The sequence below is a fragment of the Corvus moneduloides genome, chromosome 24 (assembly GCF_009650955.1).
Source record: "Corvus moneduloides isolate bCorMon1 chromosome 24, bCorMon1.pri, whole genome shotgun sequence".
Taxonomy (NCBI): Eukaryota; Metazoa; Chordata; class Aves; order Passeriformes; family Corvidae; genus Corvus; species Corvus moneduloides.
The window spans coordinates 3,792,098-3,812,407 of record NC_045499.1 but is presented as its reverse complement, the minus strand read 5'-3'; the positions used below and the strand labels follow the sequence as shown (position 1 = coordinate 3,812,407).

The window sequence follows — 20,310 nt, the reverse complement described above, 5'->3', positions numbered from 1 at the left end:
AATGCATTTCCTGCAGATTTCTGCAAGGCAATCTAATTCCTGAGTGGGTTTAACTTGCCACAAAGGCAGAAGACCTCAGGAGCACTGGTAATAGGGCAGGGTGGGTTCTTTTAATCTACTGTTTTAATGACCTCCATCCATCTCTCTGATTAGATTAATCTCATTTATTTTAGCCAAGCCATCTAGCTGAAATCCCAACAGAGGAAATTGGGATTTTGAGTCTTTCGGGGTGAGCGCTTGGAGTGTCAGGCAGCAAACTCCATAGGGAGATTTCCAGTTTGCCCTTTTATCACCTCAGAAATTTGTAACCCTGGTGATGACATTGGAAAAGGACCATTTGGGCTGCAAATCTGCCTCATCGATGAGGGGCTGTGGAGAGCCCATGCAGGTCTCCTCTGCCCTGCTTAAAGCAAGTTCCCTAAGAAATTAAACCCAGCCTGGTGTGGAGGGCTCAGCTTTCCAAGAAGGCTCCCATTTTCCTGGCAGGGGCAGAGAGAGCTCCATAGCTGGACCTTCCTCACCTGCAGAATGGCCACGCTTTTGCAGCCCCACTGTCATGACCGTGCTGGGCACGGCAAGGGGGAGAGCCTGCCAGTGCAAACAAAAATACCTTCCCCATGGAAGGGGAAATGGATTTTTTGTTTAAAAGTTGGCAATGTTTTTCCAAGCCTGATGAATATGAAAGTCCCCATTTAAAAGAGTCGAACCAGCAGAGAAACTGGTCACTGTTTGCACACCCACGCGCTGACAGAGGAGGCGAAAGCAAACTTCCTGGTGTATCCCGATCCAACTCACCTGGGAGTGAGGCACAGTGCCCCGAGCTGTGAGCTGCCATGCTGAACAGCCGCAGAAAGCTCTCTGTGAAAAAGCAAACCCCGTCCCAACAGGAGAAGCAGAGCCGTGGTGGTGCCACAGCCCTCACTTCCAAAACAGGAGGGAATTTGGAGCGTAGCAGCTACATCTGTGGCTGTTGGAAGTTGGCCTTAGAGGAGGAAGGCAATGGGGGTGGAGGGCAGAAAGTGTTAGCAGGTGTTTTGGGAGGGTGTGGAGGGGAGAGCAGGGGAAGACTGGAGTTTTCCTCTGCCCAATCCGCCAGGAAAGCTATTTTTGCAGGAGCTCCTGGGCGCTAGACAAGCTTTGGATTGTTCCTGTGCTGGATGCTGGTGCAAATACGTGGGCAGAGACAGCTGGATCCTGAGGAGCTCCCAGCGTCCCAGCAGGCATGTGAATGGGTGTTTTCCACCTTGTCCAGGTGAGAGGATGTCTTGGCATCGGGTTTGCCGTAGCCCCTGATTTTGGCTGGGAGTCCTCTGGAGAAGCGAGTGCCTGCTGCAGTGCTAGCTCTGGCATGGGCATGCAAGGTGTGTATGTGCCCATAACACAGCACATGCTTCACCAGCAACTATGGTATCTGTCAATCCCCTCCTCCTCAGGTGGTACATGACCTTTCCCATGAGACATCCCATGTGCATGAGCTGGCTGTTGCTACCTTAGTCACAGTGGACGTGTCCGAGCTGCAGGGAGCAGCCACTTGGAGCAAACCACCCCCTGTCCTGTCCAGCCTCCTGTGGACAGCACCTGGTCTCAGGATGTTCCAGACCAATCCGTCATCTGTGTGTTTAGGGGATGGGTTGGTGCTGGGTAAACTGAGGTTTGGAGGGGTTTGGTTCATGGTCACATGGGCAGCCTGGCCACAGCCCAGGCATTGGGACTGGGAGTTGTGCATGGAGCTGGGGAGATGCTTCTTGTGCCATCTCACCCCACTGGACTCCTCCACACCCAAAATTGGTTTTGGGGTCCCTGTGCAAAGCACTGGGTTGCTGCTGGTGCCGCTGGCTCTGGGTAATCTTTGTATTTGCTGACTTGACTTAATTGTGGCTTGGTGGAGAGCTCGGCTCTGGGGAAGCTGAAGGTACAGGGAGGCCCAAACCACACACAGCGCTCGGGGAGGGATTGTGATCCAAAAAAAAAAAGAAAGTTCAAAGGTGTTTTTGGCTTAATGCGGTTTATCTAGATTGCTTTATGTTCGTTAATCTGGATTAACACAAATTCTCTTGGAATGGCTGGCTGGAGAAGGGTTTGCTCAGCTATTCTGACAAGGACAGGCTTTTCCAAAAGTGAAAAGTCTGAGCTGGGAAAAAAAAAAGCACCAGGTCCTGTCTGGCATGAGTACATGGAAGCCCTGTGAGCAGAACAAAGCTGTTTCATCCCTGCTGCCCACATCCAAGGGTCCCTGGCACCCGCAGACACTAATGAGTGATCAACTTCCCCCACTACCATAGAGGATTAATCCCCCCTGTACTTCCTGGGGCGATGTGAACCCCTTTTCCAGCTGGCATGCCAGAATGGATGGCACAATTAGTGAACTGCAAGGTAAATTGGAGGTCAAGCCCAGATTTGAAGGTGGTGGTGAGTGTGAGCATGACCCAGGGAGCCATGTGATGTGGGCGACATCCTGGAGAGGCAGGTGATCTCCCTGTTCTCTCCTTTCCCCAGGGCTGGGATTAGGAGAGATTTTACAGCTGAGTGACCAGCCTCATGGTGAGGTTTGGTTCACAATGGCTCAGCCCCCAGCCCCTTATCAAGGAAACTTCTGGGTCTTTTATGGCTAAGCTGTGCATCAGCAGGACAGTTTGTGCCTCCAGGGGACCTGTCCCTGGGAGGCACCACCCCTTTGCATCCATAGGGACTTCCCACATTGAGAACAGGCAGAGAAGCACGCAGTGTGAAACGTGGGACTCATGGAGATGGATGGCAAAGCCCAGTGCTTTGGAGAAGATTATCTTGTGCTTGAACATTCACCTGCAGTCTGGGTGCACTTTCTTGCTCTTCAGAAGTCTTCTCTTGCAGCATTGGGCAGGTCTTTGCATGACATGCCATCCCTTTCTACCAGCTGCCCGTGATCAGGATTGCTTGGGTGTTACAGGGCTGGAGACCTCTCAGGGACCAATGGATCAGCTCCGTGAAGGGCCCAGCTCCAGCTCTCAGCAGCCAGGAGCAGCAGCAGGCAAGCAAAGCATTCCTGCAGAGCTGGGATGGGAGCTGTAAGCAGGACCTGGGCCCTGCCCCAAACCCAGGGGACTCCCTCCTCCCCCTGCCCGTGCAAACACCAGATTAACAATTTATTTGACGTGTTGCGGCTGGTTAGTTCTTCGCCCGCTGCCCTGATCAGAGGGAATAAGTGTTGCAGTGTGCAATAATGTTCATTTCAGGTGAGGGTAAATATAGAAAGGAAAACCTGCTGAGAGCAAGCCATTTATTCCTGCGTTTGGAAGCCTCTGCTCATAAACAGTCAGTCATGCCCATTTGGAAAATCCCAGTGTGGTTTTCTTGGCCATCCTAGAAGAACATTTACTTTCCTGTAGGTTAAGAAGTCCGTTTTAAATAAAAAAAATAATGTCATCTCACTTCCAGCTGCCCTCGGGCGTTTAGGGCTTGTTGACACACTAAGGCTGCTCTGTTCTCATGCAAAAGTGGTCTGATGCTGGATTAGGAAGGAGATCCTGCAGGGCTTCCCCAGCTGGTTGGGCTGTCAGACCCTTGTTCTTTGGGTTCTCCTTGTTCCCCTTGGGATTTTATCAGATGTTTTAGCTACATGTAGTGTTAAAAGCCCCCAGCTTCTAGGGGTGTGGGTGGGGTGTGGATTCAGGAAGGTGCTGGGGGTGCCCTGAGAGCCCCATTTCTCAAGAGCCGTGTGCGGGGAGGCTGGGGCAGAGGGATGAGCTCATGCTGGACCAGAAAACCTCTGAGGGTTTTGGGAGAGCATGCCAAAGGCAACAAGACAGTGTGGGCTGAGGAGCATCCCTCAAACAAGCCAGCAGCCGTGGTCAGCCCATGGTGACCTGCTGCAGCACAGGAAAGACACCCCAAAGCAGTGTTGTAGCAGGAGGCTGAGGAGGGTGGGGAGCCCCTGGCACAGCCAAGCTCTGCCTCTCTCCTCTATCCCGAAAGTGGCACCGAGGAGCCGTGTGGGAGAGCAAAGCGGCCGGTTTGAGTTGGATGGCTGCCCCTGTCGGCTCCACGGCTGGCACCAGCCAGCTCCCTCCTCTGGAGCGTTCTGCAGTCAATGAGGGTCTCTCCGTGTTTTCTGACAGGCTTTGGATTTGGCTCAGGTTTTGCCTTGGTTTCTGAAGGCAAGAGGCAGTTAAGTCTTAAGAAGAATGAATTAATTAGCAAATGCCTTTGGTCAGGTCAGTGCCCTGAGCACTGTGCCCATACCTCTGTGCCAAGGTACACGCTCGGAGAGGCTTCTTTTACCCTCCCATATTTCCAGAGCTGTACATGCATCATCCAAGAAAAAAGAAAGGGGAAAAAGCCTCCCTCGGAACACAGTATTGACTCTAATGATGGCATTTGTGTAAGCAACAAAATATTGACGCAGTTGGCTGGGGTCTGGCCGGGGCTTCTGGAAATAAACTGCTGCCTTGTTAAACTGTAGATGGAAATGCAAGTGGGAAAATGACTGACATCTTACACTAGGCGGGCAAATAAAACCGCTGCTTTACTACAGCGTGAAAAAACTCAGGAATTAATAGGTCTCCTTCTGCTCCAGGGTGTTGGATTTATCCCCGAGTAAGATCCATAAACTATTTTAAGGAGAGAAGTGCTACTTTTAAACATATGTGTCTGGGTCCTGGAGTTCCCGTGGTGTCACAGTTAACCCCTGCCTTGTCGCGGCTGTGGGCAGCAGAGCAGCCCCCCACAGCCCCCCACAGCCCCGTTCCTGGTAGGCGCCATTCTTGCCAACACACAAACACATCAACACCTGATAAATGATGAGGTTACTTTCAAAGGGTGTTTTGCTATGATGTGTTCCCACAGCTTTTGTCAGAAATGTGTTTCAGGCCTCGACCTGGACTCAGAGCTTGATTTTACCAGTGTGGGACATAAAATGTATTTTAAAAAACCCACCTGCTCCAAAGCTGTGTCTGACTCAAAGCAGATGCACAGTGTTGCTGAGTCCATCTGGGGTGTGACCCAGCACACCCCAAAAGACTCCTTTTGACTTCAGTAGCTGAAGACCTTTTACCATCTTCTATGGGAAATGTGATTAACAGAGCTGTAGAGAGTGATACATCACTTTCCTTTCTACCCAAAGCCCCTTCCTTCTCCACCCACATCCTGAAGATCTCCCAGCTGACGTACATGTGCTCGTGGAAAAGTAGGGTGAGATAAAAGCTGTCTCCCAGTGGCACAGGGTCCGACTCACCAGCAGCGGCGACACCAGTGTAATTATACACGCTCCAGTCCGATCTCCCAGTAATTATTCTGGAATAAAAGCCTGCCTATTTCTGTAAGACCTTATGTCACTTGGAAAGCTGTTATAAATTCAGCTGGAAAAAGGGACCCTTATTCTGGGATAAGTGTGGTTAGTGGTTAACTGGGAATGGGGCTATTCCTGGCGTTGCCATCGACCTTCCTGGTGACGCTGGGGTAAGTCACTACACCTCAGCGTGTGTCACCTTCTCCTGCTGCAAACTGGGAATTACAAACAAGGGCTTTCGCAGGCAGCATTTTGGGAAGCTCCATGACACTGGAAAAAAGGTGTCACAGGGTGCCAGGCAGTCATTTAGTGGGACCTGGTGCTTTTTTACCCACCTTGGAGGCATCTGGATCAAACTGTAGGCTGGGGAAATGAGGGACGAGTGCTGGGGACCGGCTGAGCTGCGTGAGCCTGGACTGTTGGCGTGTTACTGGGAATACTGTGTTTTCCTCTCGGTTTTTAAAAATAGTCTATTCTGTTCCAAGTTGTAGACCACAGCCCTCGCTGGGGCATTGAAATGTCTGGGCTGCTGTTTTCTTGAGCCAGCACCTTCCAGTGTTCAGGGTCTGGATGCAGCACCAGCATCCATCCCCCAGCTGCTGGGTCCAGCAAAGATGGGGGTCCTGCTCTGGACTGGCAGCATTTACCCTCTTGTTCTCGTGGACTGGAGGGAAAGGGAAATCTCCTGGTTCACTCTTCTGCCTGCAGTATCCCTGCCTGATTCAATAACTGCTTCTGCAAGCCCTAAGGGCCTCGGGGACTTCTGCTTCTCGGCAGCTTCTTGTGCAGCCTCAGAAACAGCTTTTGGCTCAGCATCATGCAAGCACACACAGCCGAAGCAGCTCCTTCCTAGCACATGGCATTAAATCCCTGCTAGAGATGGGGAGAATCATCTCGGAGGGTTTTATCGTTTGCACAGACAGTGCAGCCTGGCTCACGGCCAGAATCCATCTGTTTGCCAAAGCGGGTGCTGCCCACGGAGCAGCAGGACCAAGGTGCTGATGCCAAGAGGTGAAGGCAGAGCCTGCCCTGGCGCGTTCCCACGGCCTCCGTCCCTGCGCAAGCACCGGAGTGGGGCTCACTGCCGCTCGGAATTGGGCTGGAGCCAAGGAGGCAGAGGGGAAAAAGCCTTTTACAGCCCATTAGTGCTCCCCAGAGCCGTTCAGCCCCTCTCGTCGTAAAAGTGGTGGAAGCCACAGAAACATTACGGCTGGTCTGTAGAAGATGCTGGTCTGCAGAAGATGCCAGCCCACCTCCCGGCTCCATGTCCCTTCCCAGGGGCTTTGCCAAAGCCGCTGGCCCTCACGGCAGCTCCGGCTGCTGGAATTCCCTCTGGGAACAAGCTGGCAAGGGTTGGTTCCCAGTCCATCGAGAGCACCCCCCAGGCAAAATGTACATGGGAGGGTTCCAAGTGCAAATGTGTGTGTGCTAATGGGAACTGAATTGCCTCTTGCCCCGAAGCCTTGCAGCTTGAGGAAAACAAGGCAGGGGCTAGGAATGACCTCATATCGCCTCCCAGGGAATGTTTTGCCAGATGAAGGGGGGAGAGGCAGCATCAAGACAGCACAATGTATGTATCTCTCTCCCTGTGTAAACATCTCTGTAGCTGCAGAAACCTCTTAAAACCCCGAATGAGAGGAGAACAGCTGCTTTGATCTGTGGATGTGGTTGTTGTTTTCTGAGTGCGGATCCGTTCTTTTTTTAATTTTGCTTCAAATTAAAAAAATGCCTGTTGTGATCTTTTGCTTTTATTTCTTGGCGAGGGACCGGAGCATGGTGCAGTAAATTTTCATGACTCCCCATGTAACCGTTTCAGCATGGCTGACAATTCCTCGCCGGCTCTTCAGCGCCACAGCACAATGGGCCGAATCTTCTGGCCCTACATGAAGCCAAAGCAAATGGATTTTGCCCAGAAGTGCACAACGGGGAGTGGAGGCAGCAGGGAGGAGAATCCTGCCACCTCCTTCCCTGCCACACACACACACACAAGGCTCGGGCTGGCAGGGTTGTCCCAATGCCTGTGAAGAGTTTTGGAGACAGCTCCCGGGTGCGGATCCATGCCAGCCCTACGCGGCAGCAACAGGAGCTGGTGAGGAACCACTGGGCCAAAGCTCAGGCTGCCCTGCAGGTGATTTCAGTGTGACTCATGGCACTCCCTCCAGACTCCCTGTGTGATGTTGGGAATCCCCATCTGCCCGACTTTCCCCTTGGGAGACAGCCCTGTGCTTGGAGGGGCACCATGGCATGCACAGCCCTGGCACCTCCACTGCCCCTTCGACCGCCCAACCAGGCAGCATCCTTTGGGAAGAAAACAAGATTATATCGCTTTTTTGGGAATTCCTGGACATCAGCAGTTCACTGCAACCCCACTGCTTTGCTGTGGTACTTTGCAACCCCGTTGGAGGGCTGAGACATGGGGGTCAGCCCCTTGGCTCCTGCGGTGTGAGCGATGCCTTCAAAGGCAAGACCCAGCCCCAGCGGTGCAAGGCGCTGGTTTAACTGGGAGCACTTGGCCAGAGACCTGTCCCTGCTGAGGCGGTCTGGGCACGAGTGAGGAGTTTGTTCATTCCCCCGTGCTGTCACGTGGCTGCTCGGTGTTTTGGCGTTTTAATTACACACGGTCCTGTGTATTTAAGGCTGGTTTATGGGTGTTTATACTAATGCGTAAACCTGCAATTTAGAAGCTCAGTTATAAATCAACATTGCTGAAGGTCTTGTCCCTCGTGCCGTGAGATCGGTCTCCAGATTTAGAAGATAGGTTAGAGGGGGGAAAAAAGGAGGATTGTTTAGTTTTCCTCTGGTTATGATGATAAAGGATCACAGGATGGGGTGCGAGGTGCAGCAGCTGGGCACAGAGATCCGCCAACGTCATCCAGAGCAGAGTTTCCATTTTGACTCTGCTCTTATGCGTCTCTGCCATAAGTGACTTGTGTTTCTGCAGCAAATCCCAGCCCAGGAAGAAAAGCAGTGCCACAGCTGCTGATCTGATACTCACAGGAGGGTGGTGGCACCCCACTGGTGATGTCTTCAGATCACGATGTGGGCTGCAATGACCAGAGCCCCGTCCTGCTCGACACCTCAGGAAAGGAGCTTTTGTACCCAGGAGCTGCTGGCACAGACTGGAGCCGGCTTCTTCCAGCGGCAGTGAGCAGTGGGATAGCACATTCCCACTGGTGGGTCCTCTCCGAGCACATCCTAAGGACAACACCTCCACATTCCTATTTTTATGTACAACATTTTTTTACAGCTTTAAGAATCATCTCGCACCTTTGCCCCTTACCAGCTGCCATGGAGCCTGGCTGTGCCAGGGATGGGTTTGAGTTACTGGTGTGCTCCTGCAAACCCCCTCCCAAAGGGAAGGTCCCTGTCCCATGAGGGCAGCCCAGGGAGGGGGTGTTTTTGTAGGGAAAGACCCAGGGACTCCTCAGCGTCCTCCTGTCCAGCTGTGGTCCCTCCTCTCCACCGTGGGTGCCTTGGCTTAGCTGGACATTTCCCACTGCCTCCAGCCCCCTTTGTCGTATCTTTAGGGGTTATTAGGACTAAAGGGGGTTTGGGAGGGTGTAGGGGCAGCACAGTGGCCTGGGAGGGAGCCCATGGGCAGGATGACCACTGGGGCTGTCGGACCCCGTGTACCTGGACAGGTGAATCACTGCACACCTTCTTCCCGATCCCGCTCCTGGATCCCAGCCTTACCTCCTGCTGCAGTTTCCTGGCTGGTGATGCCTCTCCTGGCTCAGGGAGCGGGAACACCCCGGAAGAGAGATGGTGCCAGCAGCTCCCAGCACAAGGACAGTCACGGGGTAGGGCAGGGGTCCCCCTGCCTCCCTGGGGTGCCCCCAGCTGCAGGGGGCTGGGCTGTGAGAAGGTCCTGCAAGCAAACAAAAAACCCCAGTATATTTCAGAAAGGGCTTTTTCTTTCCCCCCCACCCTTATTTCCAGTCCTCCCACCTCTCAGAGCAGCCAGCAGAGCTGCTCTCTGGCCCTGTTTCCCCCTGCCCAGCACCCCGAGATGCTCCTACAGCCACCAAGCCCAGCCAGGTCGTGCCATCTGCAAACTCTCGGGTTTTTTAATGATACATATTTTTTTTTTCCTTCTCCTTTTCTTTCCCACCCCTTGCCTTTTCCCATGCCATACGCCTCCCCCTGGCCCCCCTCCCCTTGCCACCACCCCAAGCCCTCGGCTGGCCGAGGGGCTGCGAGGTGCGGGGTGGGTCTGGGGGTTGCGGGGGGCTTTGCATTGATGCATTGATCGCCCATGGTCTCCGCCTGACCTCCCTGCTCCCAGGGAAGCAGTCTCCATGGCTACTGGCCCTTCTCCTTCAGCGCAGACTGTAAATTCCTGCAGGCAAAGCCCAGCCTTGGGGGTGCGAGGGGGGGAGCCGTGAAGGAGTAACCAAAGCCAAATAGAAAGAAAGAAAGAAAGGCTGGGAGAGAGAAAAAGGGCGTTGCTTGGATGGGGCTCTCCTTTCCACTCCCCTTTCCCAGGTCCCCAGCACCAGGGCAAGGCGCCTGCTTCCCCCCTCCAGCACTGCTGCTCCTGCTCCTGCTGCTGCTGCTCTTGCAAAACTGGAATTGGCTGGGATTATTTAAGGGAAAAAAAAAGGAGGAGAAGGGATCAGAGCAGCCGCCAGAGAGAGGGCGATAGAGTCCACTTTCCTCCAACTGCCCTGGGTCTCCCTCCCTCGCTCTCTCCTCTTCAGCAGCACCAAGAGCCCCAAACTGAACCCAGAGCAGCTTTTTCCATCAGTTCAGTTCCCTTCCCTCCCTCTGTCTCACACACGGCAAGGAGAGAGCCCCTTCCTCCCCTTGATTTTCCTTCGCATGCTCAGCCCCTTGTTTCCTTTAAAGCACTAGAAATCCCCCTTCTTGCCCCCGCTCCTCCCTGCAGACTGGGATTGCAATGGGAGCTTTGCAGATTGCTGGATTTTCCATCCTTTTCTTTCTCCTCCACTCTGGAAACACGCTGGCAAATAAAGCCAGTCAAGGTAAGAGAAAATCTTCCCTGCTCGAAGGTTTGCTGTTTGATGTGTGGATTGGGCAGCCGGATCTCCTCGTTAGAGCTGGGGTTTAAGTGCAGGCTGGAGAAGGCAGCAGCAGTAACAACAAACAGTGGAGGGGATTTTAAATGTCGCTTGCAGATATTCTCGCCTACTGCCTTGGACTGGGGTTGGGTTTGTAAACTCTTTAATGAGTTGCGTTTCTTAGACTTCAGGTTTTTTTGTTTTGAATCTTTATCTCAAGGCAGGGGGTGCAGGGGCAGAAAATTAGAGTGGGCAAACAAGTCTGCATCCATCACAGGCAAAATGTGGCTGTTTGGAGGGGCTTGGAGGGCTCTGCTGGTTTTGTGTCTGTGAGATGGGGCTACCACGGCAGCAGTGTGGGCGAGGAGGCTGCTCCGGGCTGGGTTGGAGGGCAGGGATGGCGGAGCGGGCGTTGATAACGCCGGGAGGCTGCATCTATGCTCGGGGACTTCACATCGGCACGGGGGAATCTCAGATGTTGGCTGCAGGGGTGTGGGCAGCAGAAAACTTCGGGTAGCTGAGCACAGCTAAGCCTGAAAATTAAGGGAGCCCTTTCCCAATCTCTTGGAAAGAGAGGTATGTCCCATCCTTATCAACTTCGGGCTTTTCTGTTCCATAACTCCCGTGTTGAGCCAGAGCCTCCCCTTCCCAGACGTACACACGGAGCTTTATGTATGGTCTATCTATACCTTCGCTTTTCTATAGCACCTCTATATTTAGCTCAGATTTTTTCTATCCACGCGCGCGGGAGTGCGCGCGCCCACACGAGCACACACAGCCCTATACATGATCCCGTTGGCTGTCTCAAAGGGGGTTTTCTCCTTAATTCACCACTATCTGGACAATCTGTCGGGTTTTCTCTTTTTCTTTCCATAGCATGTAAGGTTTCCCCAGCCCGGCTCTGGCTGGGCTGTTGTGGCAGCTGCGTGTTTGTGCGTACGGTGAGATTAAATAGCGTGTGAATGAAATCTCGGAGCGCAGGATATAATGAAAGATCTCTTGTAGGCGGATTCCAGCCACGCGCATGGTCGCCCGAGCCCTGTCACCGACAAAGTTAGAAGGAATTTCAAGGCTATTGTCTTATCTGGCTCAAAGTGTTTCTAAAACAATAGGCGACTTCTCCGGAGGGCAGCCTGGGCAAGCAGGAGAGATTTTTCAGGGCAAAGGTTTGGTGAGAAGGCGTCCAGCTTCACGTAAAGCTTTATGATTTAGGCACAGAAAGGAATGCTTAGGTTTTTATCCCCCCTCAAATTATCTTGAGTGTATGCATTGCTTTCATTTCTTATCATAATATTTATTTATTAAGGCTTTTTGGTTTCCAGTTCCATTTAAGCCTGAGCCAGAATCGCATTAAAATAGCAAAGTGAAATTCCATCGTGCAGAGACTTGACAGATCCCTTCAGGGAAGAAGAGGGGTGGAGTGGGGGTGGAGAGAGGTGAGCTCAATCCTGCGCCGGGGTTCATAGCCCGCCGTGCGCCTGGGACAGCGCTGGCTCCTTCCGGCTGTCCGGCTGCTCGCCAGCCAGGGGGGCTGCGCTGGGGAATTGATCCCTGAGGCTGCAGTCGAGGGGTTCTGTGGGCTGGGGAGGGGCAAAGGTTGGTGCCTGTGGGGCTGCAAGGACTCTGGGCAGGGGTGGGCCCGGTGCTGGTCCTTTTTGGATGAGGCCAAACTCACAGGCATCATTTGGGCATCACTGATGGCAGGTACAACGTGTGCCTTTCCTCAGAACCCGCTGTCTCCTGGTTTTCTGACTGTCACCGAGCTCCTTGAACCTTCTCTGTGTGTCTGGGACGTGTTAGAAGGATATTTCTCGAAAGTATCAGGTGTGTGTGCCGGGTGACACCCCAAGGATGTGGCACACATCAGCCTGAAACCTTTGCCCTTTTGAGGGACAGCCACCCTTGCCAGGTGACTGTCACGGGCTGGGAAAGGCTCCTCTCCCATCGAATGGTCTTGTCTTGCTGGGATAATGTCGTGTTGTGGGTCGGGCTTGCTGGCTCATTTCTTGCACTGAATTACCCCAGAAAGTTTAGTCTGTGGGGAAGGAAGGATTTAGAGAGCCGGCTGCTGGGCCTGGAGGGTGTCTGCCAGTGGACCTGGCTGCCTGTGGAGTCAGCTTAGGGCTAGGCAAGCTTTCAAGAGGAGAACTGACAATATAAATCTAAATAACCCCTAGGGAGGCTCCTGACACGCATCCACAGCTGGGATGGACTCTCTCCCTGCGGTCCCCAGGCCAAGCTGCCCAAACACTGCTGTGCCCACCACTCCTCTGGGTTTTGGATAGATAATGTCATCCCAGTCCCAGCTTCTTGTCCATCGGTCCATCTCACAGTCTTCCAGGCAGAAGAGTTTGTCCTGAGCTCCTTCTCTCAGTGGAGCAGTGCCCTTACCTGCTGTCTGCCAGCATCAGTCCCTCTCTGTATGTTGGGAGGACAGAGCCCAGGGACTGGCAGCTCTGCACCATCCTCGGGCAGTGCCAGCCCCCTGGAAGCACCCTCATCACTGGGAACACATCCCAGGATTTGCCCTTTTCCTTGCAACTAATTGCACATCCTCTCAGATGTTGCCGTGGAATGGGTCTGGGAGGGAGATGCAGCATCTCCCTGGGAGACCCCAGCACTCCAGTTCGTAGCCCTTGGCATTCCCACAGCCCCCATTCAGGGTCCTGGGTGGGATCAGAGCCCCAGCCCAGCCCACTGGGCACTCGATGGTCATCCATGGTTGGCACCAGCCCTTGTGGCTGGTGCTGTGTGGCTGCCCGGGGCCAGAGCCACTGTCCCACGTGAGGGGCTGGTGCGGTGGGATGCACCTGCAGAGCCTATGCTGCCTGGGATTACTTTTCTGTATTTTTTTAAGGAGTCTAAAATTTTCCAATTGCAGCGTGGAGATGCTGTTTGATTCCCCTCCCATTGCCGCCAAACCTCCTCCCCCTTGGCCTCTGCCTTCCTACCTCTCCGGCATTCACAGTGTGCGACTGTTGTGCCTGTCCCCTCCACCCCGCTGAAATATGAAATGTAAAACTGTAAACATTTCACATACACAGTTCAAAGGAGATCTTTGACTGAGGGCGTCTAACGTGCCTGTACCGAGATTAAAAAAGGGGAGGGGGTGGGTAGGAAGGAGGGAAGAAGAGTTTTTTTGTAACTGCCAACTGGAGTATAGATATTCAGACACCTTGAGTCTTCCAGTGCTGATGTGTTGCTCTCTCCAAACTGCTCAGGAATTGGGGGTTCTTTTCTTTTATTTTTATATAGATTTTTTTCCTTTGCAGACAGCCACACCAGAGCAATCCATTTAGAAAAAAAGTATGCGTGATTGTCCTTAACCTTCACTTTCAAAATTCTAAGTCCCCTGAGAGGCTTTAGGAGAAGTCTGGGATGGCAAATTAAGTTTGCTCTGTCTGGCAGCCCTGGAGGATGCCCGGCTGTGTTTTGGAGAGGCTGTGTCCCCGCTGGAGATCTTGAGATTGTTGCTCCCGGAGCAAAAAACAAACAAACACATTTTTTAAGGCAAGGCTGGGTCAGTCCGATAAGCCAAAGGAACAACAACAGCAACGACAATTCCCTGGGGAGATGAACACGCTGCTGGTGTGGAGCATCAAACCCTCTGTGGGGAAGTGGTGATGGAATTGGGTTGAAGTGACCAGGGTTGGCACAAGGAGGTGGGATGGAAGTGGAGGGACCATTTCCTACCCAGGGAATGGTGGTGGAACTGGGATCCATCAGGATGACCTGGACTGCAGAGGATGGACAGCTCAACCTGGCTCTGCCCTCATGGGAGTGGGAAGCATCAGCGAAGGGGATAAAAAAGCCCTTTTCTGGGTCTTTGACAGCTTTGGGGAAGCCAAACCCATGGTGAAGGGTATAAAGCAGGGTCTGGGCACTGGACAGTAGGGTCACCAGGCTGGGAATGGCCCCAGTTCCTCGCTGTGACTTGTGGTTCCTCGTCCTTCCGTGCTCCATCATTCCACAGGGCCAAGCGCTGGGGCTGCATCTCCTGCGTCCCACCTGCTTTTGGGAAAGCTGGGTGGCTGTGTGGGCACTGGGCTGGTTCAGGGGTCTCCATTGCGTGGGGAGATGCAGACATCCCCTCTGAGCCATCCTGAGCACAGGTACCTGCCCAGGGACCCCTGGCACCCCCATCCTGGCAGCAAGACATCACCCAGCACCTGAGTCGGGATCTCTGAGTTCAGATGACACTTCTTTAGCCAATTTACAGAAGGCTGCCCTGCAGAGCATACTCCTCCCCTCTCCTGGCCCATATCCCCTCCCAGGGGGCTGCCGCTGCCTGTGGCCATGCCCTGAGCCCATCCTGCTGTGGCACAGCACGAGTCACCCTTGTGAGCTCCCTGGACGAACAAATGATTAATAAACTGCACCACAGTGTCTGAGGTGGTTATTAATACCCTGGTAAAAGGAGCTACTGAAGTTATAAAGCTTTAATTTGGCATTAAGGCCGAGTGGAAACTCCTCATGTCTGCCAACAGCTACACACACATCCCCATACAGACAGGCTGTTAATATATATGCCTATATAAAAACAAAGAATAAAATTAATTTGTAGAAAAAGCTGAAGCGCTTGCAGGAGAGGGGAAAAAGGATGGTGGGTTTGTTTGTTTAGGGTTTTTTCAGGCCAGTTTTTGCTGCCCTGTCTCACCCCCCTCCTCAGATTTATTGGGACTTTCGGCCTATGGATAAAACCATCTTTTATTATTTTTTTTAAACAAAATAAGGAAGTGAGGAAAGAGCCTCAATCCAGCCTCTAAAAATATACGAGCTGTTGCTTTATCCCCCTACTCGCTGTCGGGTGTGACGCCGCAGGGCACAGAGGTGGGACCCGGGTGTCCGTGGGCTCTGCCACCGCCTCCCCCGCTGGCCCTCGGTCAAAGCCCTTCGGCTCCCGGTGGGTGCGCGCCGGTCCCGGGGAGGTGGCGGTCCCCCCGCTTTTGGCACGCTCGAAATGGCAGTGGCGTTGAAACCGTCTGCCTCCGCTGCCTTTGAAATGGAGAATAAAGCTGCAGCTGGAGCGGAACGGGGCCCAACAGCCAGCGCTGGAAAATCCCACCCACAACGGAGTAAAAAACATGGCCCGAGGCGCGGGGCGAGCGCCGCAACCTCCTGCCCTTCGCCGCAGCCCGCGGCGATGGCCGTGCCAGGGATGCTCCTGCCCTCTGAGGAGCCCTGCTCAGCCCCAGCGCAGTGGGACAGGGGCATGGGGCTGGGCAGGGAGCGGGGCCACCGTGGGCGAAACCTGCGGTCCCCAGCGAGACTCAACATCTTCATCAAAACCAAATTCCCCACTGGGGTGCAGAATTCCCCAGTGCCAGGGATTTGAGGCATGATGTGGCCATCTGCGCTGCCCGGTTTGGGCTCATTTCAGGCAGCTGTGGGTGAAAAACAGCGCTTTTTGGTTATTTGTGGAAGGAAGAGATGGAGGGGCTGTAGGGGTACGGGTCTGCAGGGGGACTGGCAAACCTTCCAGAAAGCCCACCTGGATTTGGGACCTTGTCTGGAGCAGGTCCCCTGGAGCAGGGGGACAAGAAGGGCACACCCCAGTGAGGAACTTCTGACAGCAAATAGGGACAGGAACCTCAATAACGATTTTTTATTTAAAAAAAAATATCTTCACTTGTCTCGAAGATGACCCCTCTCACATGGTAGCAGCAACTCAAAGCACCTGCAGTAAGGCCACAGGCAGCTTTTTGGATGGAGAAAATTCTCCTGCAGGAAAAACCAGCTGCCCTGAGAGAAAACCTTCCCTTTCATGGGAAAATGTTGCTTGCGTTGACAAAAATGCTAAAAATTGAGTTTTTCAGAGGGTTTTACTCTAATTCACTACATCATTTCTGAAGGAGCCAAAATTTCAGCATTCTAAAATTGGGATCTTTGCCAATCCCAGGACAGCTCCTGGGGTGCCAAGGAGGGTATTTACTCATTCTTCCCACAAACACACTTTTTTTTCATTTTCTTTTTTTTTTTTCATAATCCTGTAACCTTTCGGAATGACTCCAGCTTTGGAAAAATTACAGAGTGGAAAACTGATAATGTTTTCTTTTGTACTTTTGCTGCTGTGTAATCTTTCCAAAGTTAGAGAACTTTTGAAGTTACAGAATGGGAAAAAAGAAAAAAGATGGAAAAAAAAGATGCTATACATGTGTGAGTGGGAAGGGGCCAGAGGTGCCTTCAGTGCCTCATGCATGTTGTTCGTGGTCTTGAGTTTGAGAGTGCAGAAGGAAAAAGAAATAGGAAATAAAACTCCCCCAAAAGTGAGATTCCTGGCAAAAGGCTGGGAAAGTTTCAATGATGTGATTGATGCCTGGTGGATGCTTCTTGTTTTGAGTGTTTTTAGGGGAAGGAGATGGGGTTAGATGGATGGTCTGTACAGTTTGGGTGCTGGTTCCCACCTGTGTGCCAGGGTGAGTGCCCAGGGTGCCAGACCTGACAACTGTCACCTTGGCACCATGACTCAAAGCATCACGTGATTTATGACTTTGGGGGAACATCTGAAGGGGGGTTCCCAACCATGCAGGGCCAGGACCAGGATCTGCAGATTCAGTAGATCTTTGGGTCAGCATCAGCTTTGCTGCTGCTGAGTTCCCACGCACATTGCGGCCAGCACGTGGCATCCCCCCACATCTCCCTGCTCCAGTGCCACGACCTCCCACCGCCCCTCTGGGAGCCCAGTGAGGGATGCAGGAGCCTGAGGCGAAGTCACTGGGATGCTGAACAGCCACACTCAGCTCCCCGAAGGGACAAGAGCCCCATGGGACCCCTGGCACAGGCAGGTGATGACGCTGGCTGCTGGGGTGGCCGCAGCATCGTGGCACCGTGACCAGTGCCATGGCTGCTGTAGGTGCCAGCCAGGAGCAGGGCCCTGCTCCCCGTGCAATCCCTCCATCGTCCCCACCGTGGTGGGTCAGCCTCCAGCCGGTGATTAATGGCCCAAGGGAGGCCGTGGTGGCCGCGGGCCATGGCTAATGTCAAATAACAAATATGAATGCGGGCTGTAAATATTTATACAATGCGCAGGCACGTGCCGCCTCCCTGGTGCAGAGACAAAGCTCTCCTCCTCCCGGCCGGGTGACTCACATCTCCCGGCAAAGAGCCGCCGGGGTGGCCGGGACAGGGCTTGGGCTGGCGTTCGCGCGGCCGTGGCCCCTGTCCCGCGGAGCTGCAGGGCTGCCTGCCCGCCCACTGCTTGCAGGGATGTTTTGGGTCTCTGGAGACCTCCTGGAGCACTTCTGTTCTTGGGGCTGCTGAAAAGCAGTTTTTTAAAGGCAGCTGAAAGCTTTGAAGCCTCACATGCCTCCTGAGGGGATACAGGAAAGCTGGAGGGACTCTCAGGTCCCCTTTCCCCAGTGACAAGCTTCCTATCCCTGTGAGAGGAGGTGGAAGCAAATCCCTGCAGGAGCAGCGCTGGTGCTCCCCACGTGCCGGTGGAGCTGGAGCCTGGGCTGCTCTGGGAGCCCTGCCCATACCTGAGGGGCTGCGGGTGATGCTCAGCCCCCGACTGATCTCCAGGCACTGGCAGCCAGGGAGGGGATGTGCCCGCTTCAGGGCACCACATCTCCCTGACTGCCAGAGCAGGGAAGGAAGGCAGTGAGAGTCAGCTGAACAGCCTTTTGCTCACAAACCTCCACTCCATGTGCTTGAGGCTTCTCCATTTCCCAAATACCGTTAAAACCTCCACTCCATGACCTCCTGTCACAGCAAGCCCTTGGGCATTGCTGCTTGAGGCCATCGCCAGCACATGGAGCTCTGGATGTGATATCCTGAGTACCACGGCACTGCATCCCAGAGAAGGGGGTTGAGGGGCAACAGGGGATGGGGATGATCCAAATTATGCCCCCAAGGAAGCCTTGATGTTTTTCCCTGTTCTCTCTTCTGCTTCTCACTCCTGGCTCCCAGGTTTATTTAGTGTGGTCCCTGCTAAATTGTGCACATTCCTTGGTGCCTAATAATAGAAAGCAATGATGATTATTTGGGTGCCTGGTTGGCTCAGGAAACAGCTAATTGGAGACAGAGACTTTCACCTCTGCCTGGGCTGGCTCCAGCCTGGACTAGGAGTGCTGGAGCAGCATTTCCTATCATCAGACACATGAAAGGGCCAGGGAGTCTCAGGGTGATGTGTCCAAGAGGGGACACAGGTTGTGCTGTTTGGGAGTGGACCCAGCGATTCACCATGTCCAGAGCCCATCATCCACTGCATCAGGGCTGGTTGAGGAGCTGGAGGCTGCTGGGATCCATCACCTTGGGCGGTGGCTCCCATGGGGACAGGGGGTAGAGGTCCCAGGCTCTCCCCATTGCTCCCCTGACCTGTCCTCTTGCAGATGTTGATGAGTGCGTGGAGGGCACCGACAACTGCCACATCGACGCCATCTGCCAGAACACCCCCAAGTCCTACAAGTGCATCTGCAAGTCCGGCTACACCGGGGATGGGAAGCACTGCAAAGGTAGGGACACGCCGCTGTCAGAGCCGGAGCCTTGCTGGCGAGTGACAGCCTGGCTGGTCAGAGGCCAGCGGTGGCTCGTCAGCGTTGGCCCTTGCAAAAAGACCACTTGTTTGCCCCAGCCCATTGTAAACCTTTTATTCCCCTTTTATGCCCCAAACTCCTGGCCTGTTGACAGTGCATGGGGACAGAGAGTCTTGCCGGTGCCATTGTCCTGGCATGGTTGGGGCTGCCCATGAAGGGTCACTTGGGTCTTGTTTTGAACAAAGCTGGGCTTATTTTCCTGCAGGATTTCTGACCCCAAGGCTGCAGAACTGCATTAGCAGCTAAAACATAAGAAACTGAAAAATAAGATATAGAAACAGAGATATAGATGGTGTAGATACCAATATAGATGTAGATATAGGTGTAAATGGAGATATTGACATAGGTATAGGCATATATCTATATATAGATACAACTGAGTGGGGAATGGAAAGAAAATGGGTTCCTTGGGGCAGCAGCAGCAGGAAAGCGGGACTGGGGCAGGGGAAAAATTCCCAGCTCTGCTTGGAGCAGGTTCAGGGTCAGGATGGGCTGAGTACAAACAGCAGAGGGATTAAAGCGCTCCAGGCACTGCAGGGCTTTGCCATGGAGATGGGCTGCTCTGCCAGCACCCCAGCAAATCCCAAGAGGTTCCCAGCACTCTGCACCAAGCTAAGGCTGTAAGACCCTGGGTTGGCTGGGGGTCCAGCATCTAGACTGGGAAGAATGGGGATGTTTTTGTAGGGTCTGGAGGGGTGCTGCAGGTGATAATGGAGCTGAGGACCTGCTGGAATATGCAGAGAGAGCAGAAGACCCCAGGGCACGCTACCAGCTGGGTGGCAAAGATGTTGGATGCAGGGAGCAGCACCCATGGGAGGCAGCAGTGGGGGCAGCCCTGCAGCTCTCCTGCCCTTCTTCTCCCCAGACGTTGACGAGTGCGAGCGGGAAGACAACGCGGGCTGCGTGCACGAGTGCGTGAACATCCCCGGCAACTACCGCTGCACCTGCTACGACGGCTTCCGCCTGGCGCACGATGGCCACAACTGCTTAGGTGAGGGATGTCGGTGCATTGCAGTTCCTCAGTTGCTCCAGCACCTTGGGACCAACCTGCTGGCTTTCTTTGCTGGGCACTTCCCAAGACCTGCTGCAGAGCCACAGAACCGTGGTGGCACTCCCAGGGCATTAAGCTGGCTGCAGGCATGTCCTGTGCTTCAATGGCTCTCCGGGGACAGGATTGCTCCCCATTACACGGGGGTGATGCCAAGGAAGGATGCTCCATGCTGGGAGAAAAACTCGCTCTGTGGGTTTATCCATAGACTGGGAGGGTTGGGGTAATGCAGAACTGGGAGAGTTGGGTTTGGGCTTGCTGGGGGTGAGGCACAGGCTCCCCCCAGCCGCATCCTGCTGCGACAAGCAGCCGGGCCGGCAGCTCTGCATGGCTGCCCAGGGCAGGACCAGCTCACCCGGGCCCTGCCACTCTCTCCGCTCGTGCCTTAGGTCAGCCCTGCACCTGCCAAAATAGATGAGTTAATAGCAAATATGGTGGGGATGG

At 53.7% G+C, this 20,310-nt stretch overlaps 1 protein-coding gene and 1 long non-coding RNA gene across 4 annotated transcripts in view; one reads left to right on the top strand and one right to left on the bottom strand.

The window, feature by feature from the left end:
* Positions 1–6,995: 6,995 nt before the first annotated feature.
* LOC116455487 lies at positions 6,996–9,692 on the bottom strand. Its single transcript, XR_004244399.1, has 2 exons — positions 9,535–9,692; positions 6,996–9,131 (listed from the first exon to the last, which is right to left on the bottom strand). It is a non-coding gene; the product is annotated as an uncharacterized LOC116455487 (long non-coding RNA).
* A 115-nt stretch (positions 9,693–9,807) lies between these two features.
* Positions 9,808–20,310, top strand: part of SCUBE3 (signal peptide, CUB domain and EGF like domain containing 3) — a 30,456-nt gene continuing 19,953 nt past the window's right edge. For 2 of the 3 annotated variants that reach the window (XM_032133407.1, XM_032133406.1), the window contains exons 1-3: positions 9,808–10,248; positions 18,615–18,737; positions 19,684–19,809. In XM_032133407.1, the coding sequence (XP_031989298.1) occupies positions 10,164–10,248; positions 18,615–18,737; positions 19,684–19,809 (334 nt within the window). In that variant the 5' untranslated portion in view covers positions 9,808–10,163. Of the gene's footprint in view, positions 10,249–10,749; positions 10,861–18,614; positions 18,738–19,683; positions 19,810–20,310 lie in introns of those variants that run through there. The other variant, XM_032133408.1, reaches the window with a different exon arrangement.